The 24,920-nt window shown below is 42.5% G+C and overlaps 1 protein-coding gene across 1 annotated transcript in view; it reads right to left on the bottom strand.

The window, feature by feature from the left end:
• TEDC1 (tubulin epsilon and delta complex 1) overlaps nt 1-24,920 on the bottom strand; it is a 71,613-nt gene that overhangs the window by 35,513 nt on the left and 11,180 nt on the right. The window contains exons 4-5 of the mRNA XM_066555762.1: nt 16,685-16,843; nt 11,048-11,146 (exon numbers count right to left, since the gene is read on the bottom strand). Coding sequence (XP_066411859.1) covers nt 11,048-11,146; nt 16,685-16,843 — 258 coding nt within the window. The remainder of the gene's footprint in view (nt 1-11,047; nt 11,147-16,684; nt 16,844-24,920) is intronic.

The following is a 24,920-nucleotide window of genomic DNA, read 5'->3' as shown; positions in this document are numbered from 1 at the left end:
TCACGATGCAGTCACTGCTGACTCCTGGGCAACCCTCTGCCCCCCTGAGCCCCCAGCTATTGCTAAAGGGCACTGCACCACCAGCTGAGCCCAGAGGGACCCCACCAACAGCCAGACACCAATGTGAGCTCAGTGGCCCAAACAATTCCCCACTGCTCCCTTATGCACACCCCTGTAACCAATTTGGCCACAAGGATGTTGGGATTTTCCTTCAGTGCTACACAAACACAGGCTCATTCTCTGTGCCTCCTGCCTTCCTCAAAGCTCCTTAATGACATGTCCCTGCCTCCTCCTGGGATGGGACACTCCACACTGCTTTGAAAGAGAACCAGCAGCAGGATCTGAGGCACTGCAGAGGTGGAAAGTGCCTGTCCCAGAGCACGTGGAACTGAACCAGCTGGGAACAGCAGGCATCAGAGGAGCAGAAACCATCTGATGCCACAGCCAGTTGCAGGGAAAGAGAATTGTTTTGATCATATTCACATTTTGAGATTTAGAGCAGTTTAGCTCCTGCAGAGGCTTCTTTCTTCCTACAGCATGAGGAAGAGTCATTCATACATTTCTAGCCTCTTCACTCTCCCTCAATTAACTCTCCTTTCTCCTGTCAAGCCTGAACTTCCACTCTGAGCTCCAGCTTTCCATGGTTCTGGAAAGTGCTTGTCCATTTTCCAGGCAGGATTTGGAAGCCAACCTCCCTGCTTCTGGAGGGTGAGTAAAACCTCCAGCCGCAGCACCACAGGGATCAACAGGGAAGTTAGGAGAGAATTCCTCACCCAAGACAACTGGTCCATTGCCTGCCCCAAGAGGAGACTACACAAAGTATTCAAAGTCATTTATATTAAACTTTTTTTCAGCCTTCCCTTCTAAAATCAACTTCAGTCTGCCTTAGAAACTCCCAATATCCATTATCTCACACAATTTGACTGCTCTTGCTTCCACAGTGCACAGCAGGGCAGAGATTTCCAAGATCTCCCTTTCTTAAGAAGGATCAGGAACTTGGCTACAAGCAGACACTGCCTAAAAGCAGCTTTGAAGCCATTTGACCTCTGTAATTCTTCCTGAATTTACATGGATGACAAGGCTAGAATCTGTTCTGCCTCAGTTTTGCAAATGAGTACCTGGATCCACTGTTTCCAAGAAGTTTTAATAACTCCTACAGCAAACCATGTTTTATGTAAAAATGTCAGGAAAGGAACTGAAAACCATTTGCCCACAGCATTTCGGAAGGAAAATGACATGGCAGCCTACCCTCTCCTCCTGTAAAGTGAATCATTATAAAAGGCAGGAAAAATATTCTTTGTTCCTACCATGTAGCACAGGGTGGGCAGCACATGCTGTCACTGACAGCTCCTTTGCTTTCTTAGCACTTACTCTTGCCTTGCAATGAAATGTGAGGAAGAAAAATTATGTCTGAATTGCCCAGCATTCTTTGGATTTCTGCTTTAAATTGTTTTCTCAGTAGCCTCTCTCCCATTCTGCAGGAAATACATAACAACCACCAAATCACCTCTTGTAAAACAGCACCCACTGCTGCTCCAGGAAGGGTGGGGAGGGGTTCTCAGGTACACAGGCAGAAGGAACAAAATCCACCAGAGCTTTTTCCAACCCCAACAACCTTCAGTGCACCAAGCTTCAAACCAACAGAGCCTCCTCACAGAAAAGCAACGAGTAATAACTATCCTGAATTTTAAAGGGGATCAAAGCAGTCCCACTAGGAAGACACAGCACTTCAAGGGATTGTGTTGAGCATCTTCACATGTATGTAAATATGGATTTCCAACAGAACGTCCCCTCCCTGGGGGCTCTGCAACTCCACCCATCCCAGCATAGCAATGTCACCAATTTTCTGAAAAATCCCTTTGCCAGGATTTTTCTCCTGAGAAGCTGAGAAGCCTCAGGAAAGAAATGTAAACAATAATTATCTGAGTGCTTGGAATGTGCTCTGGAGGTTGCTCACCAACAGGTGCATCTTTGATTGGTTGCCTGTGAATTGTTTTTAATTAATGACCAATCACAGCCAGCTGTGTCAGACTCTGGTCAGTCATGAGTTTTTATTATCATTCTTGTCTGGCCTTCTGATGTCTCCTTTCTCTTTCTTTAGTATAGTTTTAGTATATAATTCTCATATAATATCATATCATAGATCATATCATATCATATCATAAATCAGCCTTCTGAGAACTTGGAGTCAATTCTCATCTCTCACCTCGTCCTGGGGACCCTCACAACAACACTGCAGCACAGCAGCCACTTTGCTCCTGACATGACACCACCAAAACACCAGAGACAGCTAGAGAGAGAGAATAAACCTTTCAACCACCACATCCCAGGGAGGTTTAAAGCCCATTCTTGCTCCACCATCCATCTGGGTGATGGCAGGGCACCAAGGGGAAAGCAGCAGTCCAGGAGTCTCTGGCAGGGTCAGGTCAGCTCAGAAAAGGGCTGCCTACATATCAGACCCTGCTCATCACAGAGCAGCATCAAGGGTATACTTCATATTAAACCCATTCTTTCAACCTCCTCTGAACAACCACCATCACAATTCCAGCACTCTGGATCATTCAGCTCCTTCAAGCTTTCTTGTGTGAGCCTCCAGGCCTCCTGCATTTAGGTGCTGGAGCCCCATATATAATGCAATACATCATCAGATCTGCTCTTCTCTGCAATATTAATGCCAGCTCCCATGTTATTTCTCACCAGCCTGACTACCATGCATGTAAAATGTCTAAAGTAACTGTTGTTGGAAGAGCAACACAAAACATTAAGTCATTTAACAGGGGGGAAAAAAGCATTGCCTTTCAGTGGCAGTGCTGCTCAGAGCACATGGCAGGAAGCGTGTTTTACACCTCTAATGCACAGCCCAGCAGGATAAATGCTAAAGTTGGAAACTCTGGCATTCAAAGTTAAAAAGTGCCAGAATTCAAGCTGCCTGAACAACACTAATTTGACCCTCCCATGTGTATAAGGTCTAGCATTATGCAACCAAAATGTTTCCCTTCCTAATCTGTCTCACCAAGGGCACAGATTGGCTGGTGCTCACTCCACATGCTATTCCTTTTCCTTTCAAATGGCACATTATTCTGTTTGTTCTTCAGAGGGAAACCATAGCCTTATTTGTCACACATCATTCAAATCCCCTTCTAAAAGCAGAATTTTTATCTTGAAGATAAACAAGTTATCTTCCCTAATGACCCATGTGAGACAAGATAATAGCATCGCTGCTGGGCCACAAATGGGAAATGAAAACAAGGAGATGTAAGTAAAATGCTTCCATTGCTTTTGGATGCCTTAACTGAGACTTCCAAGACACGATTTTCACAAAATTTAGGAGTTACTATAAAGCACTTCGTGGATACATCTACCCAGCACAGCTCAACAACTTGCAACCCTGTGCTCAGCCCTCCATGGTCTTGGGTTTCTGTGGTTGAAATGGCTCCCGAGGTATTGAAAAGTCTCTTTCTTCCCAGCCCCATGACTGAAGAAGTCGAGATTTGTCAGTTCTGCTTTTCAAGGTTGTTTATTTTCTCTTATCTGTTCCATTCTTTCTCTGACCTGCTGAGATCTGTCCAGCAGGTCGGGTTGTGGCACAGTCCCTGCCCTTGGGGTGGTGTTAACTTTTTATACTAAGAACTCCGTGTACTTTATTTACAATAATTTTCCAATACCTACCACCTATGTTAGACAGTCTGTCTCTACTCTAAACCAATCAAACAGTGTCACCACCCCAGCAGAAGATGGAGGACAAGAGGAAGGAGAAGAAGGACAGGACACACCCAGATTCCTGCATCTTGCTTCTTGAACCTCCATTCTAAAAACCCCAAATTCTACTTTTTCACCCTGTGAAAAATTCACTATCATTCTACTCAAGCTCTTGTGGCTGGTAAATCCTCACACAAAGTTGGTAATTGTTTCCATGGGCTAAAATCAAAGGCACAGGTGTCTTTGACTCTGTGCCAAGGTCTCTGAGCCCCTTGCCAGGGTGTGGAATCACCCAGGGCAGCCAGAGCAATGTCCTGGGTCCTGACACCATGGAAAGTTTAGTTAACCTGAGAATCCAAAGGCACAGGAGTCTGGCAGCACTCCAGGACAGAGGAGAACTGCCTCAGCTGCTGAGGCTTCCTTCCTCTCCCAATGGCTCTCCCACCCTTCTTCACCTTCATCAAGCCCTTTCTTCAGCACAGCTGTGAACACAGACAAGGCATTTATCCTGCCCTCTGCATACACCATGGCTCCTAATTAACATACCTTACACTCCAGAATTGTGCTCCCCCCTTCAGATCACTGGTAACTTTGATGTTTTTAGAAAGACACTTTTGAAAACTCCTCCTGCAGCATCAGGAGGAGGTTGAACACTCAGAGCATCACAGGAGGGGGATGACATTTCCTGCAAGAGGGTGACTTCTCAGACTCCCACAAGGAGCAAGACACTGAGCCAAGTCTTTAGACAGATCTTCCCCATTCACAGAGCAGCATCAAGGGTAATTTCCCTGTCCTAATCTTCCCCTCCAGTCATGGTCTTCATGTTTATATTCAGCCCCTTATGCCTCACTTGGTTTCTTTTCACTCCTATCATCTGAATTCTTTCACATCAGAGCTACCTTGCTTCCAAAATGCCTCATTCAGGCTTCCTGTCCAGGAATGTGTCTCTCCCAGCTCCTGACTTCACTGGACAAGGGCCAGAGCAAAAAGGTTCTTCACTCTCCATCCTATCCCTTCCCAGAGTCCTGCTCCAGCTCCCAACACAGTCCACATTCCCTGTTCTTCAATGAATAATGTTGGAATGGCTTAGTAAAAGCAAGTTAAAGACAGGAAGAGAGGAAAATACTTTAAAAGGACAAAGCCTTTGCTATTTTTATTCCAAGTGTCCTAGTGAGCATAATTATGCAAATTCAAAAAACTTGTCATAATTGACCTTTTCAAAACATGTGTCCATGGGCCTAACATACAATTCTTTGGTGAACCTTGAAATTTATTAAAGGTCAGCAGCCCTAAAACTTTATTTCATTTAATCATTGAAGAACTTATTAACATGCAGCTATCACTAATCATCAAAGAAAAACAAAATTGCTTAGACACAGGTAAAAATTTTGATGCATTGGACCAGCAAAACCTGTAGCTTTAAAAAGCTGTAAAAGAAAATTTTAAAAATGTTCTTGCTACAGAACCTAGCAGTTTAGTTGTTGTTCTGAAAATTTAGCAATGCCAAAATCCAAGGGTTCAGGTCCATCTGAAGCCCTGGAAGCAGATCTGGTAAATGGTCAGAAGTCACTACTGATTCAAACTAAGTTAATTCCAGCAGTGTATAGAGTAAGTCTAAAATCTCATTGTGTTTAGATTCTCCAGGGCTTGGCTGTCTCTTCTGAGCTACTGCTCCAAGAACTGTCACAGATCTTTGTGCTCCTTTGGGGAAAACTGTTCTCCACCCTTAGAATCTCATTTGCAGCAACACAGTCTCTGCCCACCTCAGAACCTGGTTCTTTGTGAGAAAAGCTCACCCAGAGCCTGGCACGACTCCTAGTAAAATGCAACTCCATGAAGATTTCTGAGACATCGGGACTGGCCAAGGAGGGATTTTGGACAGAACAGGCACAAAAAGAAAACCAAAACAGGAAAACCCCAGGTTTTCACAAACACTCACAAGCCCCAGTGCAGCTACTCTTATGCTATTTATTTTTTATGCAGGAGCCAATTGAGAAATTTCAGGTTGTTTTTTTTTTTTTTTTCTTCCAGGGAAGTAAAACACGATTTTACTTTACAAATAGGCAAAGCTGTCCTTAATTAGACCAGGAGCTACCACACAAAATACTGATCTCATTCAAGGACAGAAAGGACAGAACTATGGCTTTTACCAAGGGAATGAAACAATAAACACATAAACAGCTGAGGGCCAGACCAAACAGAATTAGTTGCCAGAGCACCACAGAAGATCATGAATCTATGACAATTTATACCAGTGAAGGCAGCTTGCCCTTGAAGCTCAAGGACATTTTTTCACTAAACACCAAACCTTTTTCCTGAAATTTACATGCAGTACAAGCCTTCATCTCCTGACTTAAATCTTCTGCCCAGCAGCATCACAGTCTATAGAATGAATGTCATTTTTTCCCATTGGTACCTACACTCTGAGAAATGTGTTGCTTGAACTGCTTCTTGTACAACAGATGGAAGGACGTTCTAAAATATCAGACGGCTCCCTAACAGGCTCTTTGAAATTCAAATAAGGTTACATATCCTTCACCTCACCATACAAGACCACAACAGGGCTGATTACAGAAACACTGGCACAGGTCTGTGTCCAATCAATAATGTGACACAGTGTCAAGCTTATCAGAGGGGCTGAACTGTTTATTTTCATTTGGCACCTGCCTGCAGTGCCTGTCACCACCAGGAACATTCCAGGAAGTCCCAAGCAGCCAACACAAGGACACCAAATATAGCCTGGGACACAGCAGCTGGAACTGTCCTGCCACAGTTATTCCATTTTCATCCAAGGGGATGAACAACCTGGGATCCATTTCTGGAGATAATGCAGTAGCACAGTGATTATTCAGCAGCCAGACAAATACCTTGTGTTAGCTGACAGAGCTGATTTGGCAGCTCTGCCCCCACACACGTTCCAGGAGGTGGTGCTGTCCCTTGGATGCACTGAAATCACTGCTTTGTCTTGGCAGAGAAAAACTGCAGCAGATAAGGGGAACTTTAAGCAAGCGCAGAGCCCATGATACCAAGTGAAGACTCAACTTTTTGATGAAAAAGTAACTGTTAAATGCACATTCAACATTTCTGAGAATTCCAAGACTGTCAGTTCCTCATGCTTTCAATGTGAATGCACTTATTCTGGAAAGAACAGCAGCTCTGTAGTGCTTTGCATGAATTCAAACCACAGCCTATTACTCACAGAGAATAAACCTGTTGTGTCACCCATCTGTAACAGCCATCTGGGACAGATGTTTTAAATGGAAACTGCAACAAGATTTAGGCTTCACTGACAACCTACCTTACATCTTGATCAGTTATCCCTCAAATGACCCAATAAGAAATTATGGATCCCACCTGACTGAAAGAAGCAATACAGGTACTTCACATTGGTGTCCTTTCCTGATAAATCAACAGCCCAGAAAGCAGATCAGTGCTGTGCCTGCACATCCTACCCCATCCCACCCAATCCCTGCTGCTTGGAGAGCTAAAGCTCACTTGAATCTTTTATGGGCATGGAATTGACCATACATTATGTATGCAAAGTCAGACAGACTATTTGTTTGCTCCCATTTACTTGCTACCAAGAACCTTAGCTTCTTATGCCAAATAAATCACCTTTAAAACATGTTAATGATCAACAGATATAAACATTCTTCATAAAATTCTGAAACAAAATTATTAGCTATTCACATCCAGGTTCTATAAATTTCACTGCATGTCCATCTGGCAGACATCTGCATTATTTATTTGCTGTCACACTCAGTAAATTGATTTACTGGCATTTAAAGGTGTCATCTTTACTCATTACAATTTCAGTGATCACTCCAGCACTGCCAACATTGCACCAATGACCTGAGTTTCAACTATTAATCTCTCCTAAGATTGAATTCCACATACAAAGCAGTATGTGAAGAGACAGAGGAAACTGAAGGTGCTTTGATTCAAAGTTCATTGATCTCTATACAGTAACAATAGGGTGAGAAAGTTAATTTAATGACTCAAGTGCAACACACATTTTTCTGAGCCCAAGGTAAACTTCAGAACTGGCAACACTGCTGTGCAGAGTTAAGACAGGTGGACTTGATAGACAAGAAAAAGGAATGAGACCACATCCTGGGAAAGGATTACTGCCTGGAAAGTTTGGGGCAGATGTGGCCACATCACCTCTGTGCTCTCCCAAGTGTGCTTCCCAGCTATATCAGCAGCAGTGCCAGAGAGCAGAACTCCATTCCTGCCCTGGAGATATTTCAGGCTGTCAAACAGCAGCAGCCCCTTACCTCAGTTGCTGGGGGGAGCCATTTGAACACAAGCTGTTCATCAGCTTGGAAAATGCATCAGAACACAAGAGATACTCAGGGTGCTCTGGACTAAGTGATAAGTGCAGGAGATTTTCACAAGAAGATGCAATGACCCCTCCCAAGCTCCCCAGTTTGTGTGCTCCAGCACAAGCTCAGGCCAACAGCTCCAAAACCATCCCCACTGACCAAGGAGCTTCTGAGCTTCCACTGGAAACTGAGCTCCAGCTGAAATAACAGCACCTCCCCTCCTCTGACAGCCCCAGGCAGCACAGGAACCAAACACTGCAGTGACCTGCAGCTCACAGCCACACACATACACACAACCACAGCCAAACCACAGGAGAAGCTGGAGTTTGATCATGCCTCACTAGAGAAAAACATAATTAAAACCATTAGGTTTGGAAAACTTCCAGCCCTATGAATCTGAAAAAGACATTTATGATGGTAGAGGAATAATAATGTCCAGTAAAATCCCTGTACATAAAAGCACTAAAAGTGTTTTACAGTCAAAAATCCAAGGAAAGAACATTTTAAGTAAGTTAATATGCATCTTCTATAGAAAAGGAGCAGCGTGACTTTTACATTTCATAAAGTGAGCTTGACTTCACAGCTATCTGTATCCTATCACACTTTTCCTGTCAGACTAAACATCTCTTGTTTTGATGCAAACAGAGCAACTTCTCTTGCAGGGTATTTTTGATTAAAATGAACTCAAGGCTTAAAAAAGAAGAGCCCCAGTCCTTCTGTGATAGCAAATTTCTGATGCTGCAATCCACTTTGCACTGCTGGGCTTTGAAGGATGCCCAGGATGAGAAGGAATTCATAACCCCCTCCACCAAGAGGGGTGCATTACAGTAAAGCATACTGACTCTTTTTATTCATCCATGCAGCAGGTTCTTACTTGAGGTAACATTAAGAGAAATTTCTCATTTACTTGAAAAGACAAAAAAACAATTTCACAGTTTTTGGAGAAAACATTTGGCAGAGTGCTGCCATCTGCACCAATATTTGAAAACCAAGCCATTCAAACACTCATAATTTACTTAATCTTAGCAAGATATTTGAAAATTAGAGGCTTTTTATTACATTTTCCAACCAAAGCAGCATCACTTTGCATATGGAGTATTAGATCCATCTGGAAAAGTGACACTCAAAACAACAATGCCTTTTCAAGCCCATACCACCTTGCTGTACCAGGCTCTTCATACATAGTGAGCACATGACTTCCAAAAGCTGCTTTTGGGAAACAAGGGTAAGGGGAGACAAAATCCACAAAGAAAGTTCAAATGGTGACCATGACAATTATAAGGCTCTCAAAAGCATCAATACTCAAGTGTTGGCTTCCTGCAATTTCTCCTGTTTATTTTAATATCAGGCTCAAGAGAGAGGCTCAAGAGCCTCCTTTCTTGAATAGGTCTGAGAGCTTTAAGAGGTTAAGAATTTCACAGCTGATTATACTGACAAATAATTCCAATTTTGGATCAGTCCAAGCAATAAGCGACATAAGAAAGGAATTTCCAACACACATGCACTGGAGCTGAAGCTGTTTGGGATTGCACCTGTCAGACCCAGAAACTGAAGACAGACTGTGCCACTTGTAGTTTATTTAAAGAAAACATCTTCTGTCACCCTGCCTCTCAGTCATCACCCTGGTTTTGTTTCACGTATGAATGAAGACTTTGTTCATTTTAATTAAACTACAGAGCTGCCCACTAAACCTTCTTGACTACAGCACTCTACCTAACCACAATGCTCACAACACAGAAAAACTCCTTCCACTTTATCCTGAGCCTCCCCTGAACAGAACACCTGGAGCAGGCATCCAGGAAAGGGAGCAGAATGCAAGGAAAAGCTCCTGGACTGATTCATTCAAAGCAGTCAAAACCAAATACCAAGAGTACCATTAAGCTTTATTGCAACAGATCAGTGACACGCTCAGGGTAAGGCTTTGGGAAAAAAGGTCGTTGCAAAGTCCCTCTGCAGAGCCTGGAAGTTTCTAAAAAATACCAGCCTGCCAGACCTTTACAGGCATTTGCTAAGATCTGGAGACTACAGACTTCAGAGCAAGGTGCTGCTGTGTGTGCTGAGCCAACCACAGGAGGGGCACTGTGAAATACAAGTGAAAAAGAAATCTCTAGCTGACTTAAGGCCATTTGCTCCAGAAAAACAGTAGTTTTCCAGGAAAATGCTCTAAACAGATGAATCTTACCACGAGGCTGGATATGAACTGTTCATCCAAGAAATACTCAGCAATGAAAGATTAACATGCACTTTACTTTAGGGGCTTTGAATATAAAACTATCCTCCCACCTTCAAATCTACTTTCCTGAATTTCTTTGTGCAGAATATTTACAATGCCCACTTTCATTCTTAAGCAAACAGCAGAAAGAATATCTTCTTTGAGCAAACAGGTGTGGACAGACTGCAGAAATTTGCCAAATATTGATTTTGTTAGGGATAAGCTTGAAATTTCCATCTTGTTTCAGTTTCATACTGAATGAACTTTTAGAAAGTGATTTTTAAAAACAAATGTATTATACTGCATTAAAAGAAGTGAATTAAACTACTTCAGATAATGAACTGAAACACCTGTGATAATTGAGTAATTGAGAGCAGTAGGAATTTATCCTTCAGGGTAAAACAGTACACTGGGGAAAATGATGTTTTCCTAAGAGGTTGTGTCTTGCTCAGACAGGGCCACAGGCAGACACTGTGCCTGACTGGCCCAGATGTGGTTAAGCAGGATACAGCAAGTCAGCCAACTTATCTGGAGTGTTTTATTCTACAGGCTGTTTCTCCCGTGGCACTTTCAGTCAGGTCTCTTCCCACTTCTTGTCTATCAGGTTTTATAAAACTTACCCTGATACCTTTGGGCTTATGTTCTATCAAACCAAATTTGGTGAATACAAATAAGTGAAGAAACTGAAAATTCAATATATAAGCCCTTATTTCTGCTGGAAACTAAGTTTAAAAATGTTAAAAGAAATGCAGTCTTCACAATGTTTGTGTAAAGCATACTGAGCATCCAAGAATTACAGGAGAAGCATTACCTGCTTGTAGTTCTCTGGATGTCTAATGAGATCTGCTTCTGTGACAGAGAAATGTCCAAGGTTCTGGTCCATGTGGGAGCCACTGGTGAATAAATGGATCTGGAACAGATTGATTTAAAAGACAGTTGTCAGTGCAAGGAGCAGATCATTAAGATCATTAACTACCACCCAACGGCTGTGTGGGTTGGCAGGGTGATGTGACCAGTGCTCACAAAGCCTTTCCTGTGGACATGGACAAGTGTGAGTGCCACCACCAATACAACAGCCAGAATGGAGAGGAGGAGCAGGCACCACAACCACCTCTCAAAATGGTGCATCTGGTAGCACTGCCAGAACCACAGGCAGGAACTGCAACCACTGCTGCCACAGGAAAACTGAAGGGTTCTCTCTTCATCCTGTCTTGAAGTCTTTTTCCTTACAGCACACATGGCTGGGTGCATGGCATGAAAGGAGAAACCATTTACACAGAGAGCAGCAGTCTTAACTGAGCTAAAGTATACTCTCACAATAATTTTTATTTCTTTCTTTTAAGTAGAAAATGCTACCTAGTTACAGTAAGGTTCTCTTTTGCTGCTCTATACTGTTGGCTTTTGCTTACCAAGACCTTGTCCCAGCTGCACTGGTGATAGTATCATCAATTACTCGATGAAGAAGCTTCCCAAGTTAGTCAAGGGAACAATAAAAAGCAATTCCTCCTATTCAGAGCTGATCCCTTTGTAACTGTAATAACTGCAGCTGCCAAACAAGATAGCAGTGCACATTTGTCAGACAATCACTCATATTTCATTAATATTTCTGCCAGAAGACAGAGAATGTTTCCTGCTTTTCTTCCTTTATTCTAATACGAACTTTATCACACACTTGGGTATTGACAACTATTTTAAAGTTGACAGGCACTGGGTAATTATCAACCCTTCCATGAAACTTCAGAATATTTTAGCATTCCTTTCCCAAAACTCACTGCTGGTGACAACCATCTGTCACATGTGCAGAGCTATGCGAGTTTAAAAATAAAAGAGCACCTCCCCACACAATGTTCTTCCTTTCCACTGCCACTCCTCTCTCCCTGCTGCATTCTTGTGTAACCCTGGCTGCCAAACCCTTGGGCCCCAGCCGGGAATTTCAGCCCCTTCTCCGAGGCAGGTGGCAGCAGCATCCCTGGGTAAAGCCCAAAACAAACACAGTAAAGCTGTAACAACAGAGGAATGAGGTGCTCCCCTGAGACCACACTGGATGGATACCCAAATAATCCAGTATTTATATTTTTGCTCTCTTACTGATGGCTAACAGAAGATAAACAAGGCTTAAAGAGGGAAAGAGCACCAAAGCAGAAGCAGCAGGTGAGAGGGTGAGAGGCAGAACATGCCCAGCTTTTGCTCCTTGGCACTGGAATACCCCAGGTGGAGGCAGCTCTGATTTAACCTCACACTAACCTTTGCAAGAGAGCACAGGCACAGCCCCCACACTCAGCACCACTTTGGGGAGTTTCCAGCACCAACTCCTAAATGGCCTTGAGCTCACTCAAGCTGCTCTCCCTGCAGGGTGCCTAATTCACCTAGAGAAGATGAAAAGGGGGCTTGCTCATGGTTCACACACATTTGCATGAGAGGAAAAAATTTTACTGCATTAAAGAATGTGCTTCTGAGATCTAATGGCAAATTCACCTTAGGGGGAAAAAAGCAAAGATTTTCAAACCAAACAGACAAAAAATATATAAATAAACAAGGTAGCAATTCCCAGAGCAATGTGGTAGATTTTTCATGTCAAGATACAGATGCATCTAACAATTGCAGTTTAGCTCACTCATAAATTACTGACAACGAGGTAATTACCCAGCACCAGTCCCTGCCCTCTATTATTCAGAGATCAAGACTTTGTCCTTGTCCTTTACTCTTTCTACCTCAGATACAACCCATTCAATCTACTCCACTACATATTATTCTATATTGTTAACAGATAAATTGTTTTATATTTTTAACACCTTAGAGGGGCACAAGAAACCACTCAATTTGTAGGTAGTAATTCCCAGTGCTGCTCTGCATTCTTACTAACAATACAACTCTTGCTCTTAGTTTCCAAGCAGATTGAAACCATTTTTGTTGCTTTACCATGATCTGATAATTCCAGTTATGTTAAACTCTTCTTCTATCATTGAGAATTCCATTTAACATTATTTTATTCTTACTAACCCATATTCACAGCTCACAATCAGATATCCACCTCCTTAAAAAAAAAAAAATCTCTGAGCCTGATCTAACCCTCCACTACTTCAGGATGGAAAATACCCCTGGGATATCCATCAGTTTTGTAGAAACTCACCTGTTTCTCTGCTTTTTATAACATGCCAATTGTGGCAAGGTACATTTAACAGAGCCCCCCCAAAAATGAAATATATTTTAAACTATACAGGTTCCTTCCTGTTTTGCTGAAACGGTGCAAGGCTTCTTATTCACATTTTCTAAGGCAAAATTGTAACTCAAAGACTAAATAAAAACAACTGCTCTCTCCTATGAATTCAAGAGGGATCAAAACTCAGGTAGACAGATCCTTCTGGCATTTGACAGAAAGAAGAAAGAGAACAGAAGGAACCAAGAGACGTGCCTGAACACAGTAATTTATTCTCCATGTTCCCATGCATTTGAAGGCACACCAGATAAATATGTACCACTGAGAATTTCCAGGGAATTAGAATGGTATTACTACATTATACTTTCAAAGTGAACCAACCTGTCCATGTTGAGAAGCCATTAAAATGTTATTCAACAGCTCATTGCCTCAGGCTGCAAACCTCCTCAGAAACAGAGAGGTGAAGATTTCCCTCAGGAAGTCTTCCTCCTACAGCAGGACATGTGTGCTTCTGTGAGCTTCAACATGCCTTGTGGGAGCTGAAGTCACTGAACAGCAGCTCCTTCGAGCAGCCAGCAAAGAGCAACAGCCAGGCAGGCCACCTAACAAGCAATTCCCAGCACAGGAGCAGCTGTAGCTCCAGAGAGGCTTCCCTCTCTTGGGGACTGCAGAACTTCAGCCCATCAACCTCAGGTGGCTGCAGGCAGGATGGAGTAGACAGAGGGCACAGCAATATTCATACTAAAAAATAGAGTGGAAGGAAGAGCAGTCATCTTCTGAGTAAGAACATTTTTTCCAACTGTGTTGTGTTCTTCTCAGAAAGGCCCGAATAGAGAAAATGGCATTTTAGAGCCCGTGTGAGTCACAGAATGAAAGCTGCAGAAGTGTCGCCGCCAGTTGACAAAAATTCTAGCTCCTGATGAGCAGTAAATAAGATTGTTCCACAGCTGAGACACATAACCAGCTACGTTATTAAACAGAGAGAGTAAAAGCCTAATTATCATTTTGTAGAGAAAGCCCTCTGTAAATCTGCCAACATAATTAAAAAACATAACAGTCATTAGCCTTTTGCATACTGTGTTTGTGGTTTATTAGAGGAAAGCAGCAGCTCATATAAAGGTCATACTGGGTCAGTTCAGTCTTCTAACACATAGAATAGTTTAAAAGTTTTGAAATTAATGCAGTGGTAAAAGCAATTTCTCTAGAAAGAGTCAGGAAATATCAATTATTGTTTATACAGCTGTTAAATTGTGCAAGTATCTTATATTTTGTGTTACCCTAAATGCTAACATTAATGTGGCACTGTAATGGTGTCCTTCCAAAGTCACATTTACCTTTCTATTCTCCTGCTTTTAATTCAAACTAAAGTATAAATCAGAGCACTGCACTTTATTACAGCTCTGAACAGAACTCCCACAGCTGCACACATAATGCCAGTGTGGGTTCACATGTGGAGGAGTTGGGCTCAGTTCCATCTTCCTTTGTGCACCCCCATGGTGGCAGCTCTGACTGTGACAATCACCACCAGCACCACTGCTGCCTTCAGCTTCACCCAGCAATGACAGCTGGAGAAGGCAGTAATGACAGCTTTGGGAAACTGGATAACCAGAGACACAGACCTCCCTCCTGCTTATTCCTCCAGATTCTGGAAATCGTGGTCCAGCGACCTGCAGCATAACTAACCTGCCTCTTGCAGTTGTCTGACTGTCCTAACTTTAGCACACATTCTGCCTTAGACAGCCAAAAAGGGGGGAAAAAAGTCCAAGTTTATTTCAAAGTACAACTTCCACAGGAGGGTCATCATCTCTCATCTCCCCTGCCAACAAGTTTTTAGCATGTTGCCCCATCAGCACATCTCTCCATTACCTCAGAGCCTCATTTGGACTGCTGAGAATATCTCTGTTTGTACTCCAGCCCCAGGTCTGACCTGCTCTTAATTCTTCCTTGGCCTCATTAACTGCAGGCTGAGGCACTGGAGCTGCCTAATGATTTGTTACTGTCAAGTCTCACATAAATCAGAGCACTGATGATGAGTTATGGAGGCATTTGCCTCACCTACTAGAAAAACCAGCATACCTTAAATAGAGGTAGTTTATCAGGGGGAGGAGATGCCAATCATTTCATGTGAGATTCACCTCTCCCAGCCCCACACAGTCTGTGATCACAGTGCACAAAGCCAAGGACTGCAGGGGCACTTAAAGGGAATTGCCCCCTTTGTTCCCAGACCTGGGAAGCACATCAGCAGTGGTCAGTGAAATGCAAAAGGTTATTTTGGATGCTGCACACACTCACTGTGGTTGTCTATCAGACACCAGCCCTAGCAATCAGCTCATGGAAAGAACAAAATGTAACCTCATTATAGTTTTTAGCACTGCTCTGTCAGACACAGGATTAAAACCAAGAAATCATCTTCATTCAAAGGTGAAGATGGTTCTGACAACTTTTTGATGTGTATTTTGGGAAGAAATTTCCCCAAACCGTTTTTAGTCTCAAAAAAAGGTTTTCTCTGAAGGTTTTGAGAACAGTAATAGCTGTCTCCATTTAAGTTATTTAAATGAGATATAAATGGAAAAGGGGGACCTAGGAAAGTAATACATAATAACTTTTAGGACTCTCTTAAGAACTTAAGAGAAGTATTTTTTTAATTTGTTTCTGGAGTCCCCACCACTGTTGACTTTGGGACTGAAGGCTGGTTCCATCCTAAAGAGATATAATGCTCCCAGATATCTGTGATTAGACAGGCATCTAAACACTCATAAATGGGAAGATAACTGGAACCTTAGCAGTGTAGGGACCATTACTGATTCCTGATTTAAAAGCAGATAAATTTTGGGTTCTGCTGAGATGTCCCCTAGTACTTTGGAGAGAGATTTTGCATTTTATTTTGCTATTACTTTCAATATTTATGCTTAACATTTTGAATCCACATTTCCAGTGAACTTATAGTTCTGCATTGCTACTTCTTGTCTGGGGAGCCAGAATGCTCTGTCTTGTTTCTACCAGGCATTTTCTGAGAAAAACAGGAGCAGTCTTTGGTTGCAGAAGTGACTAATGTGCCAACCTGCAAAAGAGACTTTTATACAATTACAGCCTTACAAACACTGAACATACTACATTTTCTCATGGTTCTGCCACACTGGGGAAAGACAGAGCTGCTTATATTCAGAGTGATTCACTCTTACCTACAGAAAATGCAGAACTAGCAAACAAGAATAATTTGTACATTTAGCCCTAGCTGACAAGGCTTATAAATAATCAACTATGTCATAGTGAGTTAGAAGAATCATTTACCTTGTGCAAAAGTTTGCATTGCTCTTGGTGCTGAGCGTGCAAACTGCACCACTGAAACCTCAGCCTCCCGTGCAGCCACTGCAGGTATCGAACATCCACTCTGCCTTCAGCTCCTGCTTCACTTGTGCCTTCCTGGCTCTCAGGCAGATCATCTTCACACTGAAAGCAGGAAACAAAACCAGATTGGTTTTCATTAGTTTCAATATTTCCAAGTCATTCATTAGTGAACATACAAGATATACAGGCCAAAGAGGAAGGAAATTACCCTAAAATGAAGTCAATTCCAGCAGCACAGAGAAATTAGAACACAGGACTGGGAACAGCCTAAACAAGTAGAGAAGTGTGGAATACATATCAGCTTCTCAGCTGTGATATGGTGAGCTGTCTCCCCTCTCATCTTTCATTTTCCATACCCAGGAGGACACAGTGTTCCTGAGACAGCAAGCATGTTCTTTACCCAGATGGGAAAAAATGTATTTTGACTGCATTCTAATATGTCAAAGAATATAAAAAACAGATTTAGCTCCTGCAGTGTCTTCCTGAGACCCCATTTTGTAAATCAGTAGCTTATGTAGGGACAAAATCGTGGGCCTGTGCTTGCCCAGCTATTTTCTTTTCTCCATCCAGCATTTCCCGTCTGGTAGGATTGAGGAAAAGAAAAAATCCTGCAGCTGGCAGAGACCAGGACTCCACAGAGGCACTCCCAGCTACAGTTGTATCATCTGTCTTGCTTGTTTTGCCTTTTTCTAGAGTAATTTGGAAGGAAGAACAGAGAAGCAAAGAGTTTCCATTTGTTCATCTTGTCCCACTTTCCTTCTGCTGCAGATGAAAACCCAACAACAGCCAACACCTTCATCTTCTACATGAAATTCCTGCAGCACATTTGTTGTATCTCTTTCCCAGGAACACGGGGAATTCCACCTCCCCCAGCCCCTTGCACAAAGAGATCATTCACATGTACAGACAGATCTCTCCCTTTGCAGCTAAGACTCCTGCAGATTGCAAATTAAAAGGGGAAGAAGACATGGGTAGTTTTACTTCTGATGCCAGTAATACTATTTAAAGTAGAGCTTTCCATTTCATGCACTCTATAGGAATTACACACAATAAACACAATCCATTGTTCCAAACATTTTTACCACAACATGTCATAAGAAGTAGAAATAATACAGAACTGCAAAGACCCGGTTATTCAGAAGGGATGTTTGCCTTTCTGAAACAAAGTGTCTCCCAGTTCTTAGACTCTCAAGATATTTCTTTTAAGTAGAAATTTTTAAAGCCTATTTGAAACATGACTGTTTGCAAGAAAACACTTAGGCAGATATTTGGACCCACAGACCTTGATGGTATTTAAGCATATGTGCTTCCCTGCTTCACAGATTTGCACGTTCAGTAAAATCTTCAAAAGATCCAGTTGGCAGGCAAAGCTTGAATGTAGTTCCAATTTGGATCCTAAACTAACAATGCAAACTGTAAAATGAAGAGATTTAATCTTGCCTAAAATGCAGATTTCAACAGAAGTGTGTCTACAACCATGATTAAATAACCCCCTAACACTTGTTTTAACCTAAATATCTCCAGCTGACAGGGCCTCTATTACAATGTGTCCCTATTATTCATAAGCACAAAAATGCTGTTCTGGTCACATACCAAACTGTATCAGTATTACAGGTCTGTTCCCTTTTGCTCTGTGGCTCAGATAAACAAATGCTATAAATCACAGAGGTGCAGGGCTGGTAAAGGGCTTCTACTTTAAAGGCACTGATTCATCTTTAACAAAAAAAAAAAAAAAAAAGAGAAAAAAAAAGAAAAAAGAGTTTGTGTCAACTCCAACATCCCTCTTCTTCCTCTGTTCCTTCGTCTCCAGGCTCCTAAACCAAGGCACTGTGTCCTAGGACACTGCAGTCCAAGCCAAGGACCTCCACGGCTCAGATGGTTTTGCCCCAGGCAGGAAGGTTCCAGGACCAGGACACCATGCAGATATGATTACCAAGCTGCCCATTAGCATGGTAGCCAAGCAGCTGGATATTAGTCATGGCAACAGAGAAAACCCACCTGGTACAGAACATTAAAACACCTCACATAAGCAGCTAGAAAGCCACAAGGCCAAAGACAGACTTGGGAATCCCAGATTAAAATCTGCAGTGTCCATAATTTACAGTCCTACTCCAACTTCCCTGGTTAGAGGTTTCAGAACAGCACAAATACTGCTCTCCTGGGGATTTATTTCAGGAAGGAATGGCATTAGACTCGATTGCTTTGGCAGTATAGTGACAAACACCATGCAGAGCTAATTTTATTGTAGCAACCTGCCTTATTAATATTAAAATAAGGAAGCCAGCCAATGCATTTTTAACAGGATCTCTCCATTATTTATTTCACAAACTGCACAAAAAATTTACTTTTGCTATGAAATACTTAGCCCGGCATAAAGTAAACAAGGTAAAAAAAAAAAAAGTCTTGCATATTATACTGTGACCTCAATTTCCAGTCCCATCTTTACAATCTAAGACTATTTACTGCTCTCCCAGGGGGTGAAAAATCACTAAAACACCAGCCCAAGCTACAGGCTTTGCTTCGAGTATCACTGTGAATTTATCTCATCTATGCAGCAGTCCAGGTACACACCTACACTCACTCTGAGATACAGAAGTGCATATTTTTTTAGTCCAGTTCACAGAGAGAGCAGCCAAGGCAACTACCCAGAGACCCCAATGGCCTTCCCACACTTGGAATGCTCCACACCACTTTTGGAAGAGATCATTCCACAGCCACTCCCCAGAGAAGCATTTTGCTTGCAAACTGCTGCAATTAATGCTTCTCTCTGATTCCACTTCACAGAAGGGACGTGCCTGGATCAGCTCGAGGAATTGGTGGCACAGCCCTAAGGTTCAAAAGTCACATGAGCAAACATCAATGCCCTCATCACCACGTTGAGGCCTTTCCCATCACTGGTGGTACCTGAGCTGGTCTGGTCAAACTGGGGGATGTGGACCTGCCAGAGCAACCCTGAGCAGTGTAACTTAGGAAAATTGATTAAGCAGAAGATAGAATGAAGCTCCATATTTCACTCCCACCATAACTCACCCCAAAGGAGCTTTCTATCCTAAAAGCTCCAAGTACTGCTGTTAGAAGTTTTCAGTATCCACTCATTGGCAAGACTAAGAAAAGCAAGCACAAGTCTGATCAAAGTGACAAGCATATATTTACACAAGATCCCTCCAAGCCAGTTTCTGAACTATCACCCTGCCCAAACTTCAGCAGAACCACCTCTCCTGTGGTAAAAGATCCAGGAGAAATAAACAGCAAAGCCCCAGGACAAATACACCTCCCAAGACACCACCCATCACCATCCCAGTTAAGGTAGCTCACAAACTACAAAACCTACCCCAGGCTCACAAATACACCTCTGGCTTAGTCAGACCTAAACATGGTTTATGTCCCAAAAGCATATATTTAATAATTTTTGCAAGGCAGCCTAGAATTCCGTCTTTAACACACAAATTTTGCCCTAAACATTCCATCCCAATCTATTTCAAGTCAAATTATAAAAAAAAAGGTGTCAGATCATTCCCAAAAAGTGTGAATAGGCTTGTGGTTAGACAATGCAGCAAGTGCATTAAAAAACCTCCAACCCTGCCAAAGTCCTCCTGGCAGAATTGTTCTGAGCAGACAAGTCAGAGTCATGAAATACAGTGAACTGAAAAAAGCCATCAGATATGAAAGTACTCAGAGGAAAAGAATAAGGGGTGGGAGAAAGGAGGGTGTGGAAAAGACATAGTGCTTTATCAATTTTCAGCCACATTCCATACATGTGAGGAAACAACTTGCATGCAATGTGCTTAGAGAGAAATTAAAGATTAAGAAGTTTCAACTTCAACAGCAGAAATGAAGTTGTTCTTTTTGGTTTGAAATACAAAGCAATCCCACGTTATCAGAAATCAGAGAGCAGGTGTAGCAACAGTGGATGGAGATAAATTAAACAAGTACTTCATCATATAAATACTTCATCAAAGAATAACACAGGCACCAGTGTGTTTACAGACATAACAGAAGGGAGCATTTTTTCCACTGCTTGCTCTATTTGAGGATTTTAGTGACTTGGTATGGAATAGATTTTGCTCTGCTCATACATTTTGATTTAAAAACTCCAAAAACTGATTTAGTGAAAAATTCCTTGCAGATCCAGCGATATGCCATTAGCAGGACTGCAGAGGAAACATTCTGCTGTGCAAATTCATCTAGACTTTCTACACTATTCCTACTGATATAGGAATCTTTAAGGCTTATAAATCCTTACCTTAATAAATTCACTGTGCCCTGTGCAGGCACTGGAATAGAAAAGGCCGTGCTGCCTGCACTGCTGTAAAACACAGCGATGGCAGGGCTGGCTCCCCCAGAGATGCTCTTTTCTGACTGTGAGCTGCCACCTGTCGGCCCAGGACAGAGCCCAGCTCATCCCCACCGAGCTCTGCCTTTTCCCAGGCATCTTCCAAACCCCTCCAAGCACCAGCTCTCTGCCTCCACATCTGGACAACCAGCAAACCATCTGCTGCTCACGCTACCCATGGAGAAACAAGCCTGCTGGAACATGGATAAGATGTTTAACCTATGGATAGATGCACTAGGTCAACTCCCTGACACTAATCCTTGAGCAGAGCAACATGAAACAACTGCCAGCTGAAGCCTCCAGTGCCCATTCCCAGCCCACTGCTCACCTGCACAGGACTGACTCCAGGTCTAGACAGAAAATATTTATTCACTCACCACTTAGATCTGAACTACTCTAAGCCCACAGCCTGGTATCACAAAGGTGGGTAGGAGCACATTTAGATCCTCACTGCAGGGCTCAGGAAAGGCAAGGCAGTCACATAAATCAAGCCAATAAAGTGCTTCTGCAGCTTTTACTGAGCGTTCGTTCCGAGCCACTCATAATTCAGACATTGGTTTTGATGTGACATAACATATGTTAACTTCTGTAATTACACATCTTTAAACAGAACAGAGTTTTTTGTTGTTTTTTTTTTTCCTAATTAAACACCATAGCCAGAAATAACAGTATCAGACATGCTTTCTTAATTAATACAGCCATATATCTATCTGCAGGAGGGAAAATGTGAAAAGGAACAATCTGAACAGATGAATGCAAAAGGGACAGCACTATTTTCATTAATAGCACCATAAACAACACTAAATGGATTTCTTCATAGACAAGACAGGATCCAGATTAGATTTACACAGGGAAAAGATAGATGGTGTAAAAACCCATTCCCACATGGTGCACATACCAATTAAATCTCCAGATATTTGCATAGAAGAGTAAGTTTTCCACAAACATGAGTGCTCTCAACATCGAAGTTATGCTCGTATCGCGTTCAGCAATTAAAATAAAAAAAGTGAAGTCCTGTGTTTCCTCAAGGCCTTTTAGCTTTTAAATTTCTATGCCTCTTGTAAGAATTACTACTCACAACAGCACTCCCAAGAGCTTACTCTTGGCAAAGAGTGAAAAAGAGAAGGTGCTGAGGGAAGACAGAAAATGTGAACACAGCTCTTACCCATGCCTGCCTTGTTCAAACAAGCCTCTCTGGCAGTAGCCACGGGCCTGAGGCACTAGAGCACATCAGTCCTTTATCCCATCCCTCCCCACTCATTTGGGAGGCTGTTTAAGAGCTCTGCAATACAGCAAAAGCACGAGGCCTTTAAATGAGCTCGGCAGCGCTGCCTAATCTTTGGAGCCGCAAGGTTTTAAAAGAACACTAAAATCCCAATGCTCACTGCATTATATATTCAGACAGAACATGGAAACTCAACATCCTAAGACCAACACGTGACAGGGCAGACCTCAACTGGGAGAGCATTCTGCAAGGCTCATGAAATGCAACACACAGATAATGCCTGCACTGCTTTTTTCCCCCTGCCTGCAGCTGTAGTTCCCCTTGCCCATGGCCATTTGCTCCATGGTGGCAAGAGAGGACCCCTGGAGACAGAAAGATGCAGCTCCCTGCAGCAACAGCACACCTGGAGCAAGGGCAACACAGGGGAACAGCACCTGCCCTCCAGGAGAGAGGAGACAGAGCTCTGCCATGGGTAAGAGCCTGCCATGCCCCTCTCCACGCATTCCTGAAGGAAGAGTCCTCCTGAGGGAAAAGTGCTTTATTTCAAAGGATCCTCTCAACCTTAGACCCAGGTTCCTGACAGTGGGACACCACAAACAGATGTTGACATTTAACTCCAAAGGCTGCAAAGACAATCAGAACGTACCAAAGGCACTGGCTGCTCCCTGGCACTGGAGGGCAGGAGAGGCACTGAAACATCTCAAAATCCCTCTCATTTCCCCAACAGCCTGGGAAGGAGCTCCCTGTGCTGGATTTCAGCAAAATATCAGTGTGACCATGGTAAACCTTCCTACTAGCACACCAGTCCTCACCATTTGCTCCTCACACAGCTCAGGGGCCTGTCTGCTGAACCCCATCCAGAACACATCAGCTGTAATGTCAAGCTCAAGAAATTCTGCAATTCAGACATTACCAGAGACACAGCAGATTCAATAAATTATAAGCCTTTCTGATCAGTTCAGACTTGTCTTTTACAGTGTTTTACTTTGACATGCTGTCTAAAAAAAAAAAAAAAAAAAAAAAAAAAACACTTCTTAATTGTGCATTCACTGTGTCAAGCAAAGACAAATGTTGGTAACTGCACATCTTCCAGTGTAGCACAGGAAGAAGATACCATGACAAGTTCAAAGTATGCTACAACAGACTTGTCAGCCACACTGAGGTGAGGAAAATTCTGCAGGAGAAACCTCAGGGATCCTGCACCCCCTGCTCAGGTTTAGCAGATGGCTTATAAAAAAAGTGTTCCTTAGCAGCTAATGAATCCAGCAACAGTAATAGCAGAAAAAGGGCAAAAACATAAATGGTGGGAGTTACTAGGAAGACAGGAGGACAAAGAGAACAGAAGTGTAAGCTGAGGGAATAAGGGAGGAAAACCAAAAAATGAAAGCTGACAGACTAATATAGCCCATAAAGATCTGGAAAGTAATTACGCCTCTGAGTCAGAATCAATAAGGTTAATAAAATTCCCTCCTCTGTCCTCACTGGAATTGATAAAGACATGGAAAAACTGCAGAAAAGTACTTTTCACTGAAACTAGTGCCCAAGGTTTCCTGTTTTTCTACTAGGGGGAACATCGAGCTGGGCTGCTACTTTAACACTTTCCTCTAATAACATGGTTTATGGAACAGCAGTGACTGTCAAGTTTTCTGTAAAAGAAAGGCATTGCAACAAGATCAGACCAAGCATAACCCTTACACTATACTGGATATAGCCAGTGAGCCAAACTAGACCATGACAAACAAAAGATAATCAAATTGCAAACCTAAGGGTCAGAAGGCATGTTTATCTTCATTTTTGCCCACCAGAAGTAATTAAACTGAGTTATTTTGGCATGCTAGAGACACATGCATGAATTCCAAGCACAAGAGACATAATAGCTCTATTTGTTGATTACTACAAATTCACAAAAGGGGAGGGGCATCCAATTTCAGACTCAGAGGCCCAGAAGCAGACAGGGGGAACTAGTGGAAACAAGAACCAGTGTTTGTACAACATCTCCTGATGATCATGAGGGATATAACATCACTACACCATTTAAAAAGCTCAACAGCCTCCACACATAATCAAATTACATTAATTTCAGCTGTAGAAATAAAAGAAGCACAGGCAGTATTCCTCCCTGGAAACAGGAAGAATATGTGCTCACAAAGTACTGCTATTACCTGCCCAAACCATCACAGATTTGGAGAAAGCTGGGGCGGTACCATTGAAATTTAAAATGTGAGGTAAATAAGAATTAGTCAAATATTGAATGTGCTAAAAAGGCAAGTTTATATCAATTATATGCCTCTCAGAGAGAATGAGAACTCCCCAGGTGTGCCTCCCAAGTTCAGTGAAGGAGACAGTTTCAACTACAGGTTTTCAGCTGTGTCTTGTACACTTGGATTTGTTCTGTGTGAATAGGAATCAATAAATGGCACTTGAGAATAATCTGCCAGTACATGATCACCAAAGCAACAGAAGACGTTGAGACATCACAGCAGTGAATATCTGAGATGGAAATTCACAAGGGTTGTCAAAAGCCTTTGCAAACCTTGTCCATCAGTTACTGGCCCAGTGCTTTAATGCAATTAACAGGTGAGAATTCCCAAGCAGACACTTCAGTGCATCGATGTGAGCCT

This window comes from Molothrus aeneus, chromosome 9 (assembly GCF_037042795.1).
Source record: "Molothrus aeneus isolate 106 chromosome 9, BPBGC_Maene_1.0, whole genome shotgun sequence".
Taxonomy (NCBI): domain Eukaryota; kingdom Metazoa; phylum Chordata; class Aves; order Passeriformes; family Icteridae; genus Molothrus; species Molothrus aeneus.
The sequence above is the reverse complement of the archived record's forward strand: the minus strand, read 5'-3'. Positions and strand labels throughout refer to the sequence as shown.